The sequence below is a fragment of the Bos indicus genome, chromosome 13 (genome assembly GCF_029378745.1).
Source record: "Bos indicus isolate NIAB-ARS_2022 breed Sahiwal x Tharparkar chromosome 13, NIAB-ARS_B.indTharparkar_mat_pri_1.0, whole genome shotgun sequence".
Taxonomy (NCBI): Eukaryota; Metazoa; Chordata; class Mammalia; order Artiodactyla; family Bovidae; genus Bos; species Bos indicus.
The window spans coordinates 48308272-48326255 of record NC_091772.1 but is presented as its reverse complement, the minus strand read 5'-3'; the positions used below and the strand labels follow the sequence as shown (position 1 = coordinate 48326255).

The 17984-nt window shown below is 39.5% G+C and overlaps 1 protein-coding gene across 3 annotated transcripts in view; it reads left to right on the top strand.

The window, feature by feature from the left end:
* Positions 1-17984, top strand: part of FERMT1 (FERM domain containing kindlin 1) — a 60798-nt gene that overhangs the window by 13618 nt on the left and 29196 nt on the right. For all 3 annotated transcript variants that reach the window (XM_019973380.2, XM_070801156.1, XM_019973379.2), the window contains exons 3-6: positions 597-830; positions 3751-3897; positions 5240-5453; positions 7522-7624. In XM_019973380.2, coding sequence (XP_019828939.1) covers positions 597-830; positions 3751-3897; positions 5240-5453; positions 7522-7624 — 698 coding nt within the window. The remainder of the gene's footprint in view (positions 1-596; positions 831-3750; positions 3898-5239; positions 5454-7521; positions 7625-17984) is intronic.

Sequence of the window (17984 nt, the reverse complement as noted above, 5' to 3'; positions counted from 1 at the left end):
GTAAACTTCTCAGTAGTTCTGTGTGCACTTTGACTGGAAGCTTTTGATATTCCCTTGTGAGCCGGTGTCTGAAGGATTCATCTGTTTTCCCTCGTTGTGGTGGTGATGTTGGTGGTGTGTGGGCTTCTCTAGTTGTAGCACATGGGCTTAGTTGCCCCACAGCAGGTGGGTTCTTAGTTCCCTGACCAGGGATCAAACCCACGTGCCCTGCATTGGAAGGGGGATTCTTAACCACCAGACCACCAGGGACCTGGAAGGATCCATTTCTATTCGAGAAATCATCTTGATTAAATAAAGCCTTGCTTCTGGCACTGAGGGACTTGGGAGAAGACAACTTTAGCATTTCATCGTGAATAAAAGTTGTATGTTTCTGTTCCTTCCATAGTATTTAAATATAAAGAAGGTAAGGTTCAGTCGGTCTTCTAGCTGCCTTGTCTTAGGGACTTTGACAAGAAGCCAAGAATGATGGAGGCTTGGGTTGTAGGAAGATGAGAGTGGAAGACCAGCATTGGTTTTGGTTTTGCACATGCAGGACTTGACTCCAGGGTGCAAGTGCTTGCTCTCACTTTACTGAGATCTGTTCTCTATTCTTGCAGACATAGCCCAGGACTGGTCAGACTTTGCCCTTTGGTGGGAACAGAAACATTGCTGGCTTCTGAAAACACACTGGACTCTGGACAAATGTGGGGTCCAGGCAGACGCAAAGCTTGTCTTTACCCCTCAGCATAAAATGCTTCGCCTGCGCCTGCCGAACATGAAGACAGTGCGACTGCGAGTCAGCTTCTCGACTGTGGTCTTCAGAGCTGTCAGCGACATCTGCAGAGCCCTGAGTGAGTCCCCACAGGCGGGCACCTCTGCCCTCTGTACTCTCAGCAAAAGAGGACAGGAAAATACACGCACTTCTGCCCACAACTGCTTGGCTTTACATCCCTTATTAGGAGCACAGTTTTCAAGCCCAGTTCTGGGGACTTGAGCCATTTAAGTGAAGTTAAACCAGATGGAACATTATCAGAATAAATCAGGTTCATTTTCCCAAAGCTTAAAGCTATTTCAAAAGAGACTTGTAAACAGAAAAGACAACTCCATTAAGATTTCCACCCCAAAACTCATTTCCCTAAGCCATACTGAAATTGTTATATTGAAGACAAACGAAAAGAGTTCCATTAAATCATTATCACCATAGAGCTGATATGTCTATGTTGTTCTTGAGATAATGGTGATGCAGTATCCTAATTGCTTCCCTAACACTTGGCTCCAGTAAATAACTCTGTCCATAAACATCATTTGTGGAGTTTATTTTAAGCAGAAAAGTACACTTAATTATGGATCAAAAATTTTAACAGCCTTTAGGGACAACACTGCCCAAACCATTTCTTCTTTCTGGGACTTCCATAATAGTAGCAAACTCTGGGTCAGGAAGTATATTTTTTGAAAGTGTGTAGGTATACTCTTGAGTTCCAAGGCTAATATTTAGGATTTGAACACAGTATACACACTATGTGAGTGGGTGATCTATCTTCCCCATTAAACTGTACACTGCTTATTCATTCCTTCAGCAAATATATATTTTGACTTGGCAGGCACTATGGTAAGTGCTAGAGATTGGTTAGCAATAAAAATAATCGAAACCCTCTGCCCTCCCTGAGCTTCCATTGTAGCATACAGAGACAGAAAATAAATCATGTAAAAAATAAGATGTTAAAAGAGGGTAGGTAATGGAGGAAAAAAGGGAAAAAGTCTAATAATATACACAGTATTGAGAGTGCCAGTAATGAGTGGTGCAGGCTGGTATGGTATTATATAGGATGAAGACAGCCGTTTCTTGAGCATGTCTGTTCCTAACACTTAGCACAATGCCCAACACATATCACCTGCTTAGTAACTGTTTGCTGACCAGACAAATGATTGGAAGCTTCCATTACAAAAGGTAAGTTCCAGAATTTTTCCTTGATGCATGGTGAGCAAATGATATAAGCACAAAGTACCTGGCTTTCAATAATATTCTAATGAAAATTTGAAAACAGTAAATGAGTAAATAAAATGTACATTTCAGACACCACAGTGGACTGGAAACACACATCATGGCTAGGGTCAAAAACTTGAAGTTTTTAAATAGAAGCATTCATACATTCTTTTCTTTCCAGATTACACCTTCATGGTAGCTCTAAATGACTCAACTTGGCATTTCTAATAATCACTTTTTTTTTTGGCCAAGATGCACAGCATGTAGGATCATAGTTCCTCAATGAGGGATTGAACTTTGAACCTATGACCCCTGCAGTGAAAGTTCCAAGACCTAACCATTGAACCTCCAGGGAATTCCCTAATAATCACTTTTTATATCTGACCAACTGAACTTAAATCTAGCAATAGGATGATTTTTTTTTTCTCTCAAAGAAAAGACAAGATACAAACCTTGGGCTTAGGTATCAGTGAGGTTTTTGTTTTGTTTTGTTACTAATGCTTCCACTAGAAATTTTTATTTGTCTCTTGGTTTTGTGTATAAATTATGCATTTGGAATGGTTACAGGTGTGTGTTGCAACCTGACAGTCAGGCTTGTTTACTGGCAGCTCAACTGCCAGATTCAACCTCAGCTGAACTAAGAGGTGGGGATACCTGTGGAATTAGTGCATTTACCTTCAGGAAAGCTGCCCAGAGATTCTAACATCCACATTCCTTGATTTTTACCTGGGATCATAACAGCCCAGTGTACAATCAGTTCTAATTGGAAATGGCAGTTAGAAGTATATTTGAGTAATGGAGGACAGTGGGGACTATCTTCTTAGCTTGAGTTTTCCAGAAGAAGACCTGAGATAAGAATTCAAGTATAAATATTATTTATTTAGAAGGTTATGCCAGGAAACACTGGCTGGGAGTGGTAAAGTGAGACTGGAAAGAGAAAGCCACTAATAAGTGAGTGTCACTAATCAGCTCACACTACGGACAGCTGGGGCCCTCTGGGAAGCGGTGTGGTCATGCCTTGGAGCTGTGCAACCAAGGGGTGAGGGACCTGGGGTGTTAATATACCATTCCACCAGTCACTGAGTTATTGAGGGCTGCTCTTGAGGAGTGTTAACTCTCTGAACTCATGTGACCTGTTGCATCTCTGTCTGGGGAGTGAGGACTCTGGCATCCAGAGCAGGCCCTTGGATAAAGAGATACATCCTAGCTACCACTGGAAGGAGGTCAGAGTGCACCAAAATGGGGAGGGCCAGGAGATGGACAAGGTGCCTAGGATGTCTGCCACAGGGATGGAAGAAGCCACTTGGCAGAGAAAAGCTCTGAGGGTCACTGGCCCATAAAGAAATAGATGGAGTCCTTGCTGGTTGCTTAAAAACCTAAAAACAGAAAAGGAAGGGAGAAAGGAAAGAAGGAAGGAGGGAGGGGGAAACTGCTAGTAAGTAAATGACACAAGAACAGCGAAATACTAGGAAAGGTTTAAGGGGGTGGCGAGCATGGGAAGGGGCCACCATACTAGCATTGAATATGTTTGAAATAGTTTCACAACAGATTTAAAAACAAACTAGAAATGTTCCTAGAATGAATCTCCCTCCACTGTTTGATCTCTACACACCCATTTTGGGGGCCACTGATCTTCAATTTCTTCAAAAGGAATGTCATTTAGTTCCATTTACTTCTCAGGAATTTTTTGAGAAATGGTTTCACATGCCCAACATGACTCAAAGTCTTAGAAGGAATTTTCTTTTTACTTCTTGCTTTTCTTTTTTCTTTTTTATATTTATTTTTAGATATTAGAAGAGCAGAAGAATTGTCGTTATTAAAGCCTTCAGGTGAATATTTTAAAAAGAAGAAGAAAAAAGACAAAAATAATAAGGAGCCCATAATTGAAGATATTTTAAACCTGGAGGGTTCTCCAACAATTTCAGGTCCATCTGGTAAGATTCATGATAGGTGTTTCATTATTTTAATTTATTATTAAATCCAAGAATTTCTTAAATTCTTAAGTCTCAAGAACTCTCCTTTTCTCTACTTAGCCTTTCCTCCTCTCTCCCTAAACAAGGACTAAAATTAAGGATTCCGGTGATAAGGAAAGAATATCCAACTAATTTTAGAACAGAAATTTTTTAATAAGGTGTGTTATATAGCTCATTATTTTAATTGTATATATTATGTTGCTGATGAATGAAAAACTTTCACAGAATTGACCATGAATTTGTGGGATAAGGAAATTTGTTAGATCATTCAAATATACTTCTCTTCCTGATTCTACCTTCACATGACTCTTTTCTGAACTCAATTTAAATCTTGCATTGGGTATGTAACAGGAGAGGCAGTAAAAACTAGAAAAGTGTCATCCTTTTATTTTTACAGACATCCTCAGAGATACTGCAGACTGCTGTAATAAAGCGAGTTGCATAAAATTTATTTTGTTTCCCAGCACATATAAAAGTTATGTTTACACTATATTGCTACCATTAAGAGTGTAATAGCAGTATGTCTTTTTAAAATGTACATACCTTAATTTAAAATATTTTATTGCTAAAAATGCTAACATCATCTGAGCCTTCAGCAAGTCATTGTAGTAAAATGAAAGATCACTGATCACAGTGACAAATATAATAGTAATGAAAAAAAGGTTGAAATATTGGAGGAGTTACCAAAATGTAACACAGAGTCACAAAGTTAAAAATAAAAAAAGTTAAAAAACAAAAAAACGTATCTTCGAAGCATAGTGAAATGAGATATGCCTGTATATAAGAATGAATCTCTACCTTGCTTGCAACACTGAGAGTTTCTTGCATAGTACATTCCAGTACAAAGAATGAAAGGGATTATTATACTTCCCTTATGCAAATTAGAGTCAGATGATTTATAAACCATCAACTAGCTAAATTCCTTAAATTGGTAAGCATTGCAATTTAAGAGATTTGCCCAAAAATAAAGTATATGCATGTATTCTGTGAGAGCTCCAGTTTTCTAATAGTGCCAGAACGCACTACTGATATAAAAAATTTTTGAATTATTGAGAAGAAAATAGTCCTACATTTGTCTGGGTTGATTTTGGAAGATTTTACAGCCGATGAGTTTCCTAGCTTTCCAGGAACTAAATACCCAGACTGGAGTTTTACCTGTGTTTAACTTCTGCCATCATTCATATGATTTTTCTAAATAATACAAACATTTAAGTTCAAAATCCATTTTAGTACAAGCAGTGTTGTTCTAAAGATTCTTATCCCAAATCTCATATCCTAGTTCGTACTTTCCTTTGCTTTGCAGTAAGTCCTGGCTTATACAGTAAAACCATGACCCCCACATATGACCCCATAAACGGAACGCCAGCATCATCCACAATGACTTGGTTCAGTGACAGCCCTCTGGCAGAACAAAACTGCAGCATCCTGGCATTCAGCCAGCCACCACAATCACCAGAAGCACTTGCTGATATGTACCAGTCTCGGTCTCTGGCTGACAAAGCCAAGCTTAACTCAGGGTAAGGACGTGACTTGTTTTACTTCTCTGTGAACTGATATTAATGTAGGAAGAGAGATGCTGCGGAGATGAGACAGGGAGGGGTTGTTCAGTTCTCAAGTCAGCACACCTAGGAATTGTATACTATTCACAAAGGTCAGCACTGATTTTAGCAACAAAAAAGACAAAATGTAGCCATTTGTCATTTCAATACATTTAAAGTGTGACAACATTTACACATTGGGTTAACTCAATGGTTTACTGGCTAGTGAATGCTAATTCTTTGTTCGGACATGTGTGCAAATTTTATGGGATGTAGATCAGCTTATAAGTGGGCTGGTCCCCTCTGTGGCAGCAGGGGAGACCCAAGTGGCCCTGCTGTCTTTTGTAGAGCACCCCTTTTCCATTCTCCATTCCAATTAGTGAGTCCTTAAGCTTTGAAGTAGTCTCAGAAAATACACTCAAACTATTTCTCAAACCACCACTTATTTCATTCACTGTTGTCCAAGTAAAGTCACATTTGTTAGCATTCCACTCCCCCGGATCCTAGTTCATACTCTCCTTTGATCCCCTGAGATCAGACCCCATGTATGTCCATCTATGTGTCCTGCTGTGCTCTCATGCTCCCCATCCCCTCAACGTGCATGTTCATTCCTGTGTCGCTGCCTTGCCTCCAGCTTTCCCTCTGCTCCAGGACCCTCTCCTTCCCTCCTGCTCTACTGGCCTGTCCCTGTTTGTCCCATAAGGCCCAGCCACTTCCAGTCTTCTCAGAAGATCAGTCACTCCCTCAAGTCCTGTTCTACTGCTCCAGTGTCACCTTGTTTCTTTAATATAAGGCTTGGTTACCCCACTGACTGTCAGTTCCTTTCAGATGGAGACTGCATCTTGGTTATTCTTATTCTCCTACAGGGGAATATATGATTATATAATAGAATATTTTATATATAAATAAATAAAATCAATTTATATAAACATAAAATACATAAAACATATAAACTGATCTTCTATATATTCATATATAGAAGTTCAAGCCATTTTCAGTGGTATTGGAGGGCCCTCATTCCCACCTCCTTCATTGTTAACTTTTATTCTCTCCTCATCATTACCCAGTATTTATCTTTCAGACTCTAGAACTGTGCTGCCCAGTACAGGAGTCACCAGCAGCATGTGGACATTTACATTTATGTTTGAATATAATTAAAATTAAAACATGGCACTGCTGCTGCTGCTGCTGCTAAGTCGCTTCAGTCGTGTCCGATCTGTGCGACCCCATAGACAGCAGCCCACCAGGCTCCCCCGTCCCTGGGATTCTCCAGGCAAGAACACTGGAGTGGGTTGCCATTTCCTTCTCCAATGCATGAAAGTGAAAAGTGAAAAGTGAAGTCGCTCAGTCGTGTCCGACTCTTCACGACCCCATGGACTGCAGCCTACCAGGCTCCTCTGTTCATGGGATTTTCCAGGCAAGATTACTGGAGTGGGGTACCATTGCCTTCTCCAAAACATGGCACTAGGCACATCTAAATCTTCAGTAGCCTCATGCGGTTAGTGGCTATTCAATTGGACTGGGCAATGTAGAAGATTTCCATAGTTACAGAAAGTTCTAGACAATAAGATAAAGCCACTTTGGGGTCAGATCACCTGGTGTGGAAGTGGTCAGCAGTCAGCAAGTGCACACAGCACAAGTAGGGGCAGCAGTCAGCAACTGCAGATTCTTATTCCAGCTCCACCAGGAGGCACAGGACCTTGAACATGTCACTTACTGTTACTGAGGCTCATTTTCGTCATTGCTAAAACTAGGAAAATAATAACTGCCCTGGCTCCTTCACTGATTTACTCTAAAGTCAGTGAGAAAATACATAAATACAAAAAAACACTTAGAAAGCTGTGTGATAAAATGGATGCACACGCTACTATCAAGTCATCTCCTTTACTGGGTTTAGATTATGTTACATACCCAGACTTTGTTCAAGGGTGTATATAGACATACATGCATACATTTACATGTATATATATGTATATATATCATATTATATAATACTAAAATATGTGTGTAAAATTGATTGACTTTTAAAACTTATCTTGTTTTCTAGTTGGCTAGACTCCTCACGTTCCCTTATGGAACAAGGCATCCAGGAGGATGAGCAGCTGCTGTTACGATTTAAATACTACACTTTCTTTGACTTGAATCCCAAAGTAAGATACTTTTTCTCTATTCTCTCTCTCTTTTTAAAATGAATGCATAGAAATGTAAAACTGAATCATTTAGTTACCAAATTTTGGATTAATTCTTGTAACCTTCTGTTTAGCTCTGCAGGGTTAGACCGATAAGTGTATACTGGTCCCTGGATTTTCCTGTTGGTTTCTAGTGGGAATGGTGAGCTTCCCCTGAGTTAGGGGAGTCTCTAAGGACCTTCCGGAGAAGGCAATGGCACCCTACTCCAGTACTCTTGCCTGGAAAATCCCATGAATGGAGGAGCCTGGTAGGCTGCAGTCCATGGGGTCACTAGGAGTCAGACACGACTGAGCGACTTCACTTTCACTTTTCACTTTCATGCATTGGAGAAGGAAATGGCAACCCACTCCAGTGTTCTTGCCTGGAGAATCCCAGGGACAGGGGAGCCTAGTGGGCTGCCTTCTCTGGGGTCACACAGAGTTGGACACGACTGAAGCGACTTAGCAGCAGCAGCAGCAGCTAAGGACCTTCATGCATGGCGTGTCCTGTCCTTCTCCACAGGGACCCAGAACAAGAAGAGAGTGAGTGGCTCACAAGCATGAAGCCAGAGCCCTTCATGCTTAAGAAAGGAGTTGTCAGGGCCAGGTTAAGAGGCATAGGGGTTCTGGCGAAGAAGCCAGGACCCCATGATAGCACACGCTTGGCTCCCTACCACAGTGCTGAATGAGTCTTGATTGGTGAGACAGAGGGGTCACCTGGGTCAATAAAGAGCCCAGCTGGTTGCCAACTCCCATATTAAGTACACATCCCCTCCCTGAAGTTTCCCAGGACAGCTGAGTGATGAAACAAGGCCTCTGAATGTCTGCCCTTTCTTTGCCCCAGCTCTCCCTTTTGTAGAGCTGTGAACCAGCACTTAAAATGGCCCAAAGTAGAAAATACAAACTGGTTACCTGAGTGCACAGAAGGACTGTATTATTTCCACCCCAGTACCATGCTGGCTGCTTTTGTCCAATTACCAAAGGGCTGCTCTTCGAGGAGCCTGCTCCAGGTTGCCTTCTGCGCCCATCCTTTCCTCGTGCATGGCAGTGTCTCTGTCTCTTGTGCCACTGTCTTCTCCTTAGTCCTCAATTTAAATCTGGTCTCCAGAGGCCTTCTGGGCTCACTGCTTCTCTAAGTGGTGTCTTCTTTAAAATAAGCCCTATTTCTTGTCCTTCTGTGGAGCTCTTGCTCAGTCTTTGGTTGAGATCCAGCTTTCTGCCCCTGGACCTGGCTTGTGTCTGGAGTGCATCACTTCCATCAAACCATGGTAAGAAAGCAAATTTTGGTTCTTCTTTGATTAAATCTTGAGGAGAAATGACTATTACAGCTTTTCCTAACCAATTGTTTTAATTTTACTAAACACCAGGAAGGGCAATGTGAATTGTACAGCTATTAGGATTTTCTTTTTGTGTTGCCTATTAGAACCAAATCTTTTTTTTTTAATATTTATTTATTTTAATTGTTGATGATTGGTTACAATGTTGGTTTGATTTCTGTTATACATCAACATGAATTAACCATAGGTGTACATATGTCCCCTCCCTTTTGAATCTCCCTCCCACCTCCCGCCCATTCTCACCCCTCTAAGCTGTTACAGAGCCCAGTTTGAGTTCCCTGAGTCATACAGCAAATTCCCATTGGCTATCTATTTACATATGTCAGTGTATATGCATCCATGCTACCCTCTCCATTTATCTCACCCTTTCCTTCTTCTCCCCCACCCTTGTCCATAAGTCTGTTCTCTGTGTCTGCATCTCCATTGTTGCTCTGTGAACAGATTCGTCAGTACTGTCCTTCTAGATTCCATATATATATGTTAATATATGATATTTGCTTTTCTCTTTCTGACTTCCTTCACTCTGTGTAATAGGGTCTAGGTTCCTCTACCTCATTAGAACTGACTCACGCATCCCTTTATATGGCTGAGTGATATTCCATTGTATATATGTACCACTACTTCTTTATCCGTTCACCTGTCAATGGACATCTAGATTGCTTCCATGTCTTGGCTATTGTAAATAGTGCTGCAATGAATACTGGGGTTCATGTGTCTTTTTCAGTTCTGTTTGCTTCAGGGTATATGCCTATAAGTGATATTGCTGGGTCATTTGGTAGTTTTATTCCTAGTTTTTTTTAAGAAATCTCCATACTGTCTTCCACAGTGGCTGTAACAATTTACATTCCTACCAGCAGTGTAGGAGGGTTCCCCTTTCTCCACACCGTCTCCAGCACTTGTTGTTTGTGGATTTTTTAATTATGGCCATTCTGTCTGAGATGAAGTGATATCTCACTGTAGTTTTGATTTGCATTTCTCTAATAATGAGTGATGTTGAACATCTCTTCATGTGTTTATTAGCCATCTATGTATGTTTTCTTTGGAGAAATGTCTGTTTAGGTCTTTTGCGCACTTTTTGATTGGGTTGTTTGTTTTTCTGGTATTAAGTTGTATGAGCTCTTGTATATTTTGGAAATTAATTCTTTGTCAGTTATTTTGTTTGCTATTATTTTATCCCATTCTGTGGGTTGTCTTTTCACCTTGTTGGTAGTTTCCTTTGCTGTGCAGAAGCTTTTAAGTTTAATTAGGTCCCATTTATTTATCTTTGTTTTTATTTCTGTTATTCTAAGAGGTGGGTCATAAAGGATCTTGCTATGATTTATGTCATACGGTGTTCTGCCTGTTATCTTCTAAGAGTTTTATAGTTTCTAGTCTTACATGTAGGTCTTTAGTTCATTTCAAGTTTATCTTTGTGTATGGTGTTACTAAATGTTCTAATTTCATTCTTGTGTAGTTGTCCAGTTCTTCCAGCACCACTTATTGAAGAGACTGTCTTTTTCACATTGTGTATTCTTGCCTCCTTTGTCAAAGATAAGTGCCCGTATGTGCGTGGATTTATCTCTGGGCTTTTTTTCCTGTTCCATTGGTCTATACTTCTATTTTTGAGCCAATATCTTACTGTCTTGATGACTGTAGCTTTGTAGTATAGTCTGAAATAAAGCAAGTTGATTCCTCTAGCTCCATTCTTCTTTCTCAAGATTGCTTTGACTATTTGGGATCTTTTGTATTTCCATACAGAATTGTGAAATGTTTAGTTCTAGTTCTGTGAAAAATGTCATTGGTAATTTGATAGGGACTGCATTGAATCTGTAGATTGCTTTTGGTAGTATAGTCATTTTCACAATATTGATTCTTCCAACCTAGGAGCATGGAATATCCCTCCATCTGTTTATGTCGTTATGATACTGCACATAGAAAACCCTAAAGACACTATCAGAAAATCACTAGAACTAACTAGTGAATTTGGTAAAGTCACAGGATACAAAATCAATAAATAGAAATCACTTGTATTCCTATATACTAACAATGAAAAATCAGAAAGAAATTAAGGAATCAATCCCATTTACCACTGCAACTAAGAGAATAAAATACCTAGGAATTAACCTACCTAAGGAGACAAAAGAGCTATATACAGAAAACTATAAGACACTGGTGAAAGAAATCAAAGAACCAAATCTTTACATTTTCTATGACCTCAGTTTCTAGTCTCATTCCTGACTCAACTTACTCTTTCCTTGTCTAGTTTCTAGGTAGCTTATTCTATCTTGTTGTATGCTATCTATTCTAATACATAAGGTTTTTTCTGAAATCTGATAACACATAAATAAAGCATATTTATGCATTTTCTAATTGCTAAGTCAGGAACGTGGCTCCATCTTACCCCTGTTGTTTATTTTTTCATTTCTTTATCAAACAACTGCTGTGTGCCAAGGGCTTCCCAGGTGGCTCAGTAGTAAAGGATCTGCTGCCAATGCAGGAAATGGTCTCTGGGGTCCCCTGGAGAAGGAAATGGCAACCCAACTCCAGTATTCTTACCTGGAAAATCCCATGGACGGAAGAGCCAGACAGGCTACAATACATGGGGTTGCACGGAGTCGGACATGACCTAGCAACCAAACAACAGACAACAACCATGTGCCAAGAGCTAAGATAGCAGCTGAGGACCCCAAACTGCTGGACAGTAGAATAAGGTTTTCACATTTATGAAATGAAACATAAGATTACAATAAGGAATAATTATATTGAACTACAGTAACCAAAATCTTTTCCAAAATGGATATAAGTAAATCTCTTTCATTAACTGAATAAATATATAGTGGCCATTCATAACTAGCTTAATATTGAAGTGGTGGTGATGCATGTGAGCATTATTGGAAAATAGCAACTGTGAGGAATATGAAAAATCTGTGATTCTGATAGTCATGAGTGCTCTATAATACTGTGGTTTGTTGCCTACATTCATCATGGATGGAAATGCTAAATTTCCATTAGGAGTTGGTACAAATTGAGATGTAGTTTTTCCTCATCCAAGCTTATGGACTACCTGATTTAGACTCCCAGATTCAGAAACTCTGTCCTAGGATCACACTCAGGTCTTATTCCTTCTAAAATAAGAGCTTTTCTGTGTTCTTGGTCACGCTGGCCCTTCCATTTTCTGAGCCACAACTGAGTGTGATTTAAGGACTCATACTTCTAATTGTACCACGTTCATGAATTTTCTCTACAAACTGCAGACTCCTTGAAAATAGGGAACACTTCTGATATATCCTTTGCCCTCCACTCCTACATGTTGCAAGGATGCTAGGAGAGTGATCCTTGGTCACTTGCTCTGTGATTGGATCAGCTAGGTCTTGAAGGCCCTCCTATCAGTTTCCTTGCCATGAGATTCTGCATTAAATTCCTTGCTTTGGCAATTGAGCTCATTGCTGAAAATAAACTCAGTCATCTACTTCTAAAAAATGTCGGAAACGTGAATGACATCACAGTCAAAAAATTCAGACGTGTCAAATCATCAGCCTAAGTAAGCAAACATGGAAGAGCAGTGTTAAATACGTGTTGTCTAAAAAGTGGAAGATTATGAGACTTCCCTTGATGGTCCAGTTGTTAAGACTCCATGCTTCCAATACAGAGGGTGTGGGTTTGATTCCTGGTTGGGGAACTAAGATCCCACATGCCTCTCAATGTGGCCAAATGTTTTTTAAAAAAGTAAAAAGAATTTTAAAAGTGGGAGATTAAAAAGAATCATAATCCCAGAAGGGGACAAGCACACCAAAGACAAAGGTCACCAGGGCCATTATCCTAGGCTGTTTGCCTCCAGTCTCTGCTTGCTTAATTGGTAAGGAATTCTCTGTCCACAGCCTATGAACAAAATGTGTTTGAATCCAACAGCCAAATAGCAGCTACCAACCCAAAAATGACTGAAAGATCCAGGCTGGCAGCATATGACTTTGTGGCGCAAGATGATTCCCAACCATCTGGAGTTGTGGCAGCCCTCCTTCCCTTCCCCTCCTAAAGTACAGAGTGCTATAAATGAAACCAAGTTTAAGGCTTCTACCGTGTACTGGGTAGAGCGATACAGAAACTTAAGATAGAGTTCATGTTTTCAAAGAATCTACAATCAAATTAAGAAGAGCAAAGATGGCACCCAGGAAACCACTACAAATATACAAGGCACCCTGTATTTAGGAGCTAAATCAGTTAATTGGACCAGGGAGCTTCTCTACTCTGGCTTTCAGAGGAGAGATACAAGCAAGCTACTGGATGGCATCACCAACTCAATGGACATGAGTCTGAGTGAACTCCAGGAGTTGGTGATGGACAGGGAGGCCTGGCGTGCTGCGATTCATAGGGTCGCAAAGAGTAGGACACGACTGAGCGACTGAACTGACAGGGTGTGGGCTACTGGAACTGATTAAAATCTCAGATGTATGAGAGTACTAGAATATAACATTTCAAATATATTACTTTAGAAAGGCTAAAAGAATCCATAAAAGGAAAGATTGATACATTTTAATTAAAAATAAAAATTGTACACATGGCAAAAAACTACAAATAAGTAGAAAAATGTTATTGTAATACTTAATACAAACAAAAGGCCAGACTCTCTAATATATAAAGAGTTCTTCCAAACCAGTAATAAAATAGCAACAACGCAGTAGCAAAGGATGTGAACACATAGTTCATAGAAAAGGAACTACAATAGCTCTTAGTCTTATATCCACAAAGAACAAAAAGTTCCATACACTATCTTATTTATCTAGAGTGTGGAGAAACAGGTGCTCTCATACACAGACTGATTGTAGGTCAAAGTACAAATTAAGTCTCTGTGGAAGACTATTTGACAGTATCTGTCAGAATTACAATTCTGCATAGCTTTGACCCTGAAAATCTACCCTTTGGTATTTTTACCACAGTTATACTCAAATATGTGAGACAGTATGTCTGTACACAAGAATAGTTATTATTACACTGTTTGTTTTAGGGAAAAACTGGAAACCACCTAAACAGCCAGCAGTAGGGAACTGGTTAGTTACATTATGATCCATTCATATAGTGTTGTGATTAGGAAGAATGAGTCAGCTTCCTTTTGATGGGAAACATGGTCAGGGAATATTATTGAGTAAAAAGGAACAAGATACAAAACAATCAGTAGAGAAACCACCTTGTTTGTGCGGAACAAGGAAGAAAGAGTTGACTTTTTATTGTACACCTTTTGTCTCTTTTAAATTCATTCAAAATTAATTTCATCATTATATACTCTTTTGCCCCATTTAAGGGCATTTTTAAATGTGTGCATTAAAAAAAAAAATAAACTTTTATGACTTCAAAGAAACACTTTCCTTTTTTATTAGGCTCATGTGGACTTTTTAAAGTCCAACGTCTTTGAAAAATGTTTCTTTGTTATTAACTTCCTTGTTAGGAAGCAGACAAACTCTGTCCTTGAAAGATGTGTTTTCTACTTGATACTACACTCAGTCTTCAGGCCTGCCCAAGCAGCAGTCAAGTCTAACATCTTAGAGAATAGTGCTGTCAAGGCAGGAGGTAATCAACCAGGGCCTTCCATACTTCATACATATGTGTATGTGTGTGTGTGTGTGTGTGTTAGTTGCTCAATCATGTCTGACTCTTTGCAACCCCATGGACTGTAGCCCACCAGGCTCCTCTGTCCATGGAATTCTCCAGGCATGAATACTGGAGTAGGTTGCCATTTCCTTCTCCAGGGTATCTTCCCAACCCAGGGATCAAACCCAGGTCTCCTGCATTGCAGGTAGATTCTTTACTGTCTAGGCCACAAGGAAAGCCTATATAGATAGATGGTGCATATATACATTTACATTTGTTTTTTACAAAAATAATATAACAGGGTTTACAGAGTTCTATTAATTCTTTAAAGTTACATAGTCAAGGTCTATGCTTCAATATACTCATTTTTTACTCTGGAGTAAAATGGGAATTTTAGGCCTAAAATTAGATTTAAGATTACTGAACAGAGGCCGTATAGCAACACAGACATGATAAATCTTGATCATCACATAACTAGAAATATGTTGCTTTTATCCTTATGCTGGGTCTTACACACCCCCAATCAATTAGTTTCATTTTAAGTAAAATACAAAAACAAAATAGTTCACTGAAGTAATCTTCTTTTCATTACATTAGCACATATGCCAAATTATACTAACTGCATGATAATCTCTGTGTACTGAGGCTATATTTTTAGCATGTGCTCCTATCTACTTCATTAAATACAGCATCCAGCTAGCAACCACAAAAAAAGGAATGCATGCTGTACAGCAAAAAAGAGAGCAACAACCTGCAGGATGGTATCTTGCAGGGTTTGTTGTTGTTTTTTAGCCACTAAGTCATGTCCAACTCTTTTGCAACCCCATGGACTGTAGCCCACCAGACTCCTCTATCCATGGGATTTCCCAGGCAAAAGTACTGGAATGGGTTGCCATTTCCTTCTCCAGAAAAGGCATGTCAGTTTTAGTAAGAGGCTTAAAAGATACTAAAAGTTGCTACCCAACTAACAAAGAATCTTGAATGATTAGATCAAATAGTAATCCTCTCCTGAGAGCATGAAACCTATGGGAGGTAGGCTTTATTATTTTTTCATATTGTTGATTGGTGGAAGGAGAGAGAGGTTTATTGAACTGACTAGATGAGGAAAAATGGATTTGAGCAGTGGAGGTGGCAGAGGCCACATGTTTTGGTGATTTCTATTTTCAATTAACCGGGAGACAAAGGAAATCGAGGGCCAAGGAGAGGGCAGCAGTAGCCAGTCCCCACCAGGGAAAAACATGTTTCTGAATCACTGAAACCCCTGAAAGAGTTCTCAGGGAAAATCTTTTGGGGACCCTCTTAGCAAATGAACCTGCAAAAGACCCAGGACCCTGTGCTCAGTGGGAATGCGAACAGTCCAAAGAGGAAAGCCCAGAGCTCTCTGGACGCAGCAGACGATCTGGGGTTCCTCAGCAAGAGCCAGGCCTGGCCCAGCCTGTTCTCCTGATGTCAGTCTGGAAAAGTAGACAACTCTTATTAACCAATACTTTCAAAGAATTGTTTTACCAGACTTGGGAATGGAAAAGAGATAAGTAATTTTAGGTGTGGAAGCGCGTATTCAATTTTTTAAATCTGTACTGACTGCATTTGAGAGAAAAGCCTTATTGGGTGATTTAATTTACTTTAAGTAGACAGAGAAGGAGTGATAGTTAGACCAATAGATACATACATGCACACAGATATATATAAATATTATATGACAAATGACAGTTTATTAGCCCAATTCAAATTTCAGCAACTGCACATACTATTTAAATTGTGTGTGTCAGCTTGAATTCAGGGCAGGGGCCTTTTGTGGGGAGAGGGTTGGGAGTTGGTTGCCTGGTTTTTGGTGTGCACTGTGTGTATGTGTGGTTTTTTTAGTTTTCATGTCTTTGGATGGTAGTATAATTGACATGCCATAAAATTCACCATTGTAAGTATACAGTGTAATTTTTAGTAAATTTACATAGTCGTGTAGCCATCACCACAATCTCATTTTAAAACACTTGCATCACGCAAAAACGTTTCCAATCATACCCATTTGTGGTCAGTGTCTGTCCCCAGCCCCAGCCTGCACCTGATCTGCTTTCTGTCTTGAGTTTTGCCTTTTCTAGAAATTTCACATACGGAATCTACAGCATGTAGCTTGTGTCTGGATTCTTTCATTGGGCATGATGGCTTTGATGTGTATCTGTGTTTCTGCCTGAGTGGTGTCCCATCTGTGGATGGATACATGTGGATACATTTTGTTTATTGATCTTCAGTTTGAGGGACATTCAAGTGTTTCTGGTTTGGAGCTGTTGTGAATAATGCTGCCATGGGGGTTTTCATGCGTGTCATGTTTCAGTTTGTTTTTGGAGGATTCTGGGGCAAACTCCTGAGGGTTTCCATGACACCTGGCAAAGTTAAGAAAACAAGGACAGACTTTCTTGAGATTGTTATTATTCCAGCCTCCTGAAAACCACACACTTGGATCTGCATTTGCCCTCCTTTCCAAGCAGTTTTAAAAGCCATGAGAAGGAGAAAGCCTGGGGGCAGGTCACAGTCCCACATGCATAAAGTTAATGCAAAAGGAAAAGTGGACTCACGCTAACCAACCGGTGATAAACCTGTTTACACGCTCTGAATGTCTTTCTATTTCTCCACCATGTTTTCTTCAACATTTTTATCTTTTTTAAAGGATACAGTATAAACTCAATATGAAGGGAAAAAAAGAAAATCAAACATAGGAGTTACTGTTTAATTGAAACAGAATTCCAGTTCTGCAAGATGAAAGAAGTTCTGGAGTCAGATGGTAGTCAATGCGAGTGTACTTAATGCCACTGTGTATACTTAAAAATAGTTAAGATGGTAAATTTCATATGTATTTTTAAAAGGAATTTTTAAAAATCAAACATAAAAAGGAAGTAGTTCCAGTAAAAATGGAAAGTAATCCTTTACCAAGATCTTTCTCCTGAGAGGTAGCCATGGTTAACAGCGTAATGATTAACCATCCTTGCAGATTTTTTCACATACATTTATAAATGTGTATTTGTTTTGTAGCTTGCTTCTTTTTACTTTATATCAGCCATATTTTCATGTCAGCATATATGTGTCTGACTCACTTTTTTTAACTACTACAAAATAATCAAAGAAAAGGCGAAAGCATAGTTTATCAGGACCTGTGGGTTGCTTCTTTGAGGAATGCTTTGATAGTATCTCTTTAGAATAGTAGCCATGGACATGCTCATGAAAGGGCAAAAAGACATTTAAAGATCCTGCCAAAGTGCTTCCTACTGACACATGTGTAAGTGCCAGTTTACACCACGTCCTCACCAATACCACACATTATCAGTACTTACAACCTAGATAAATCTGATAGGAAAACAGAAATTATGTCATCGGGTTTTAGTTTTACTTCTCTGATTATTAGTGAGGTCGAGCATATTTTCCAATGTTTATGTGGCCATTTTGGTTTCATC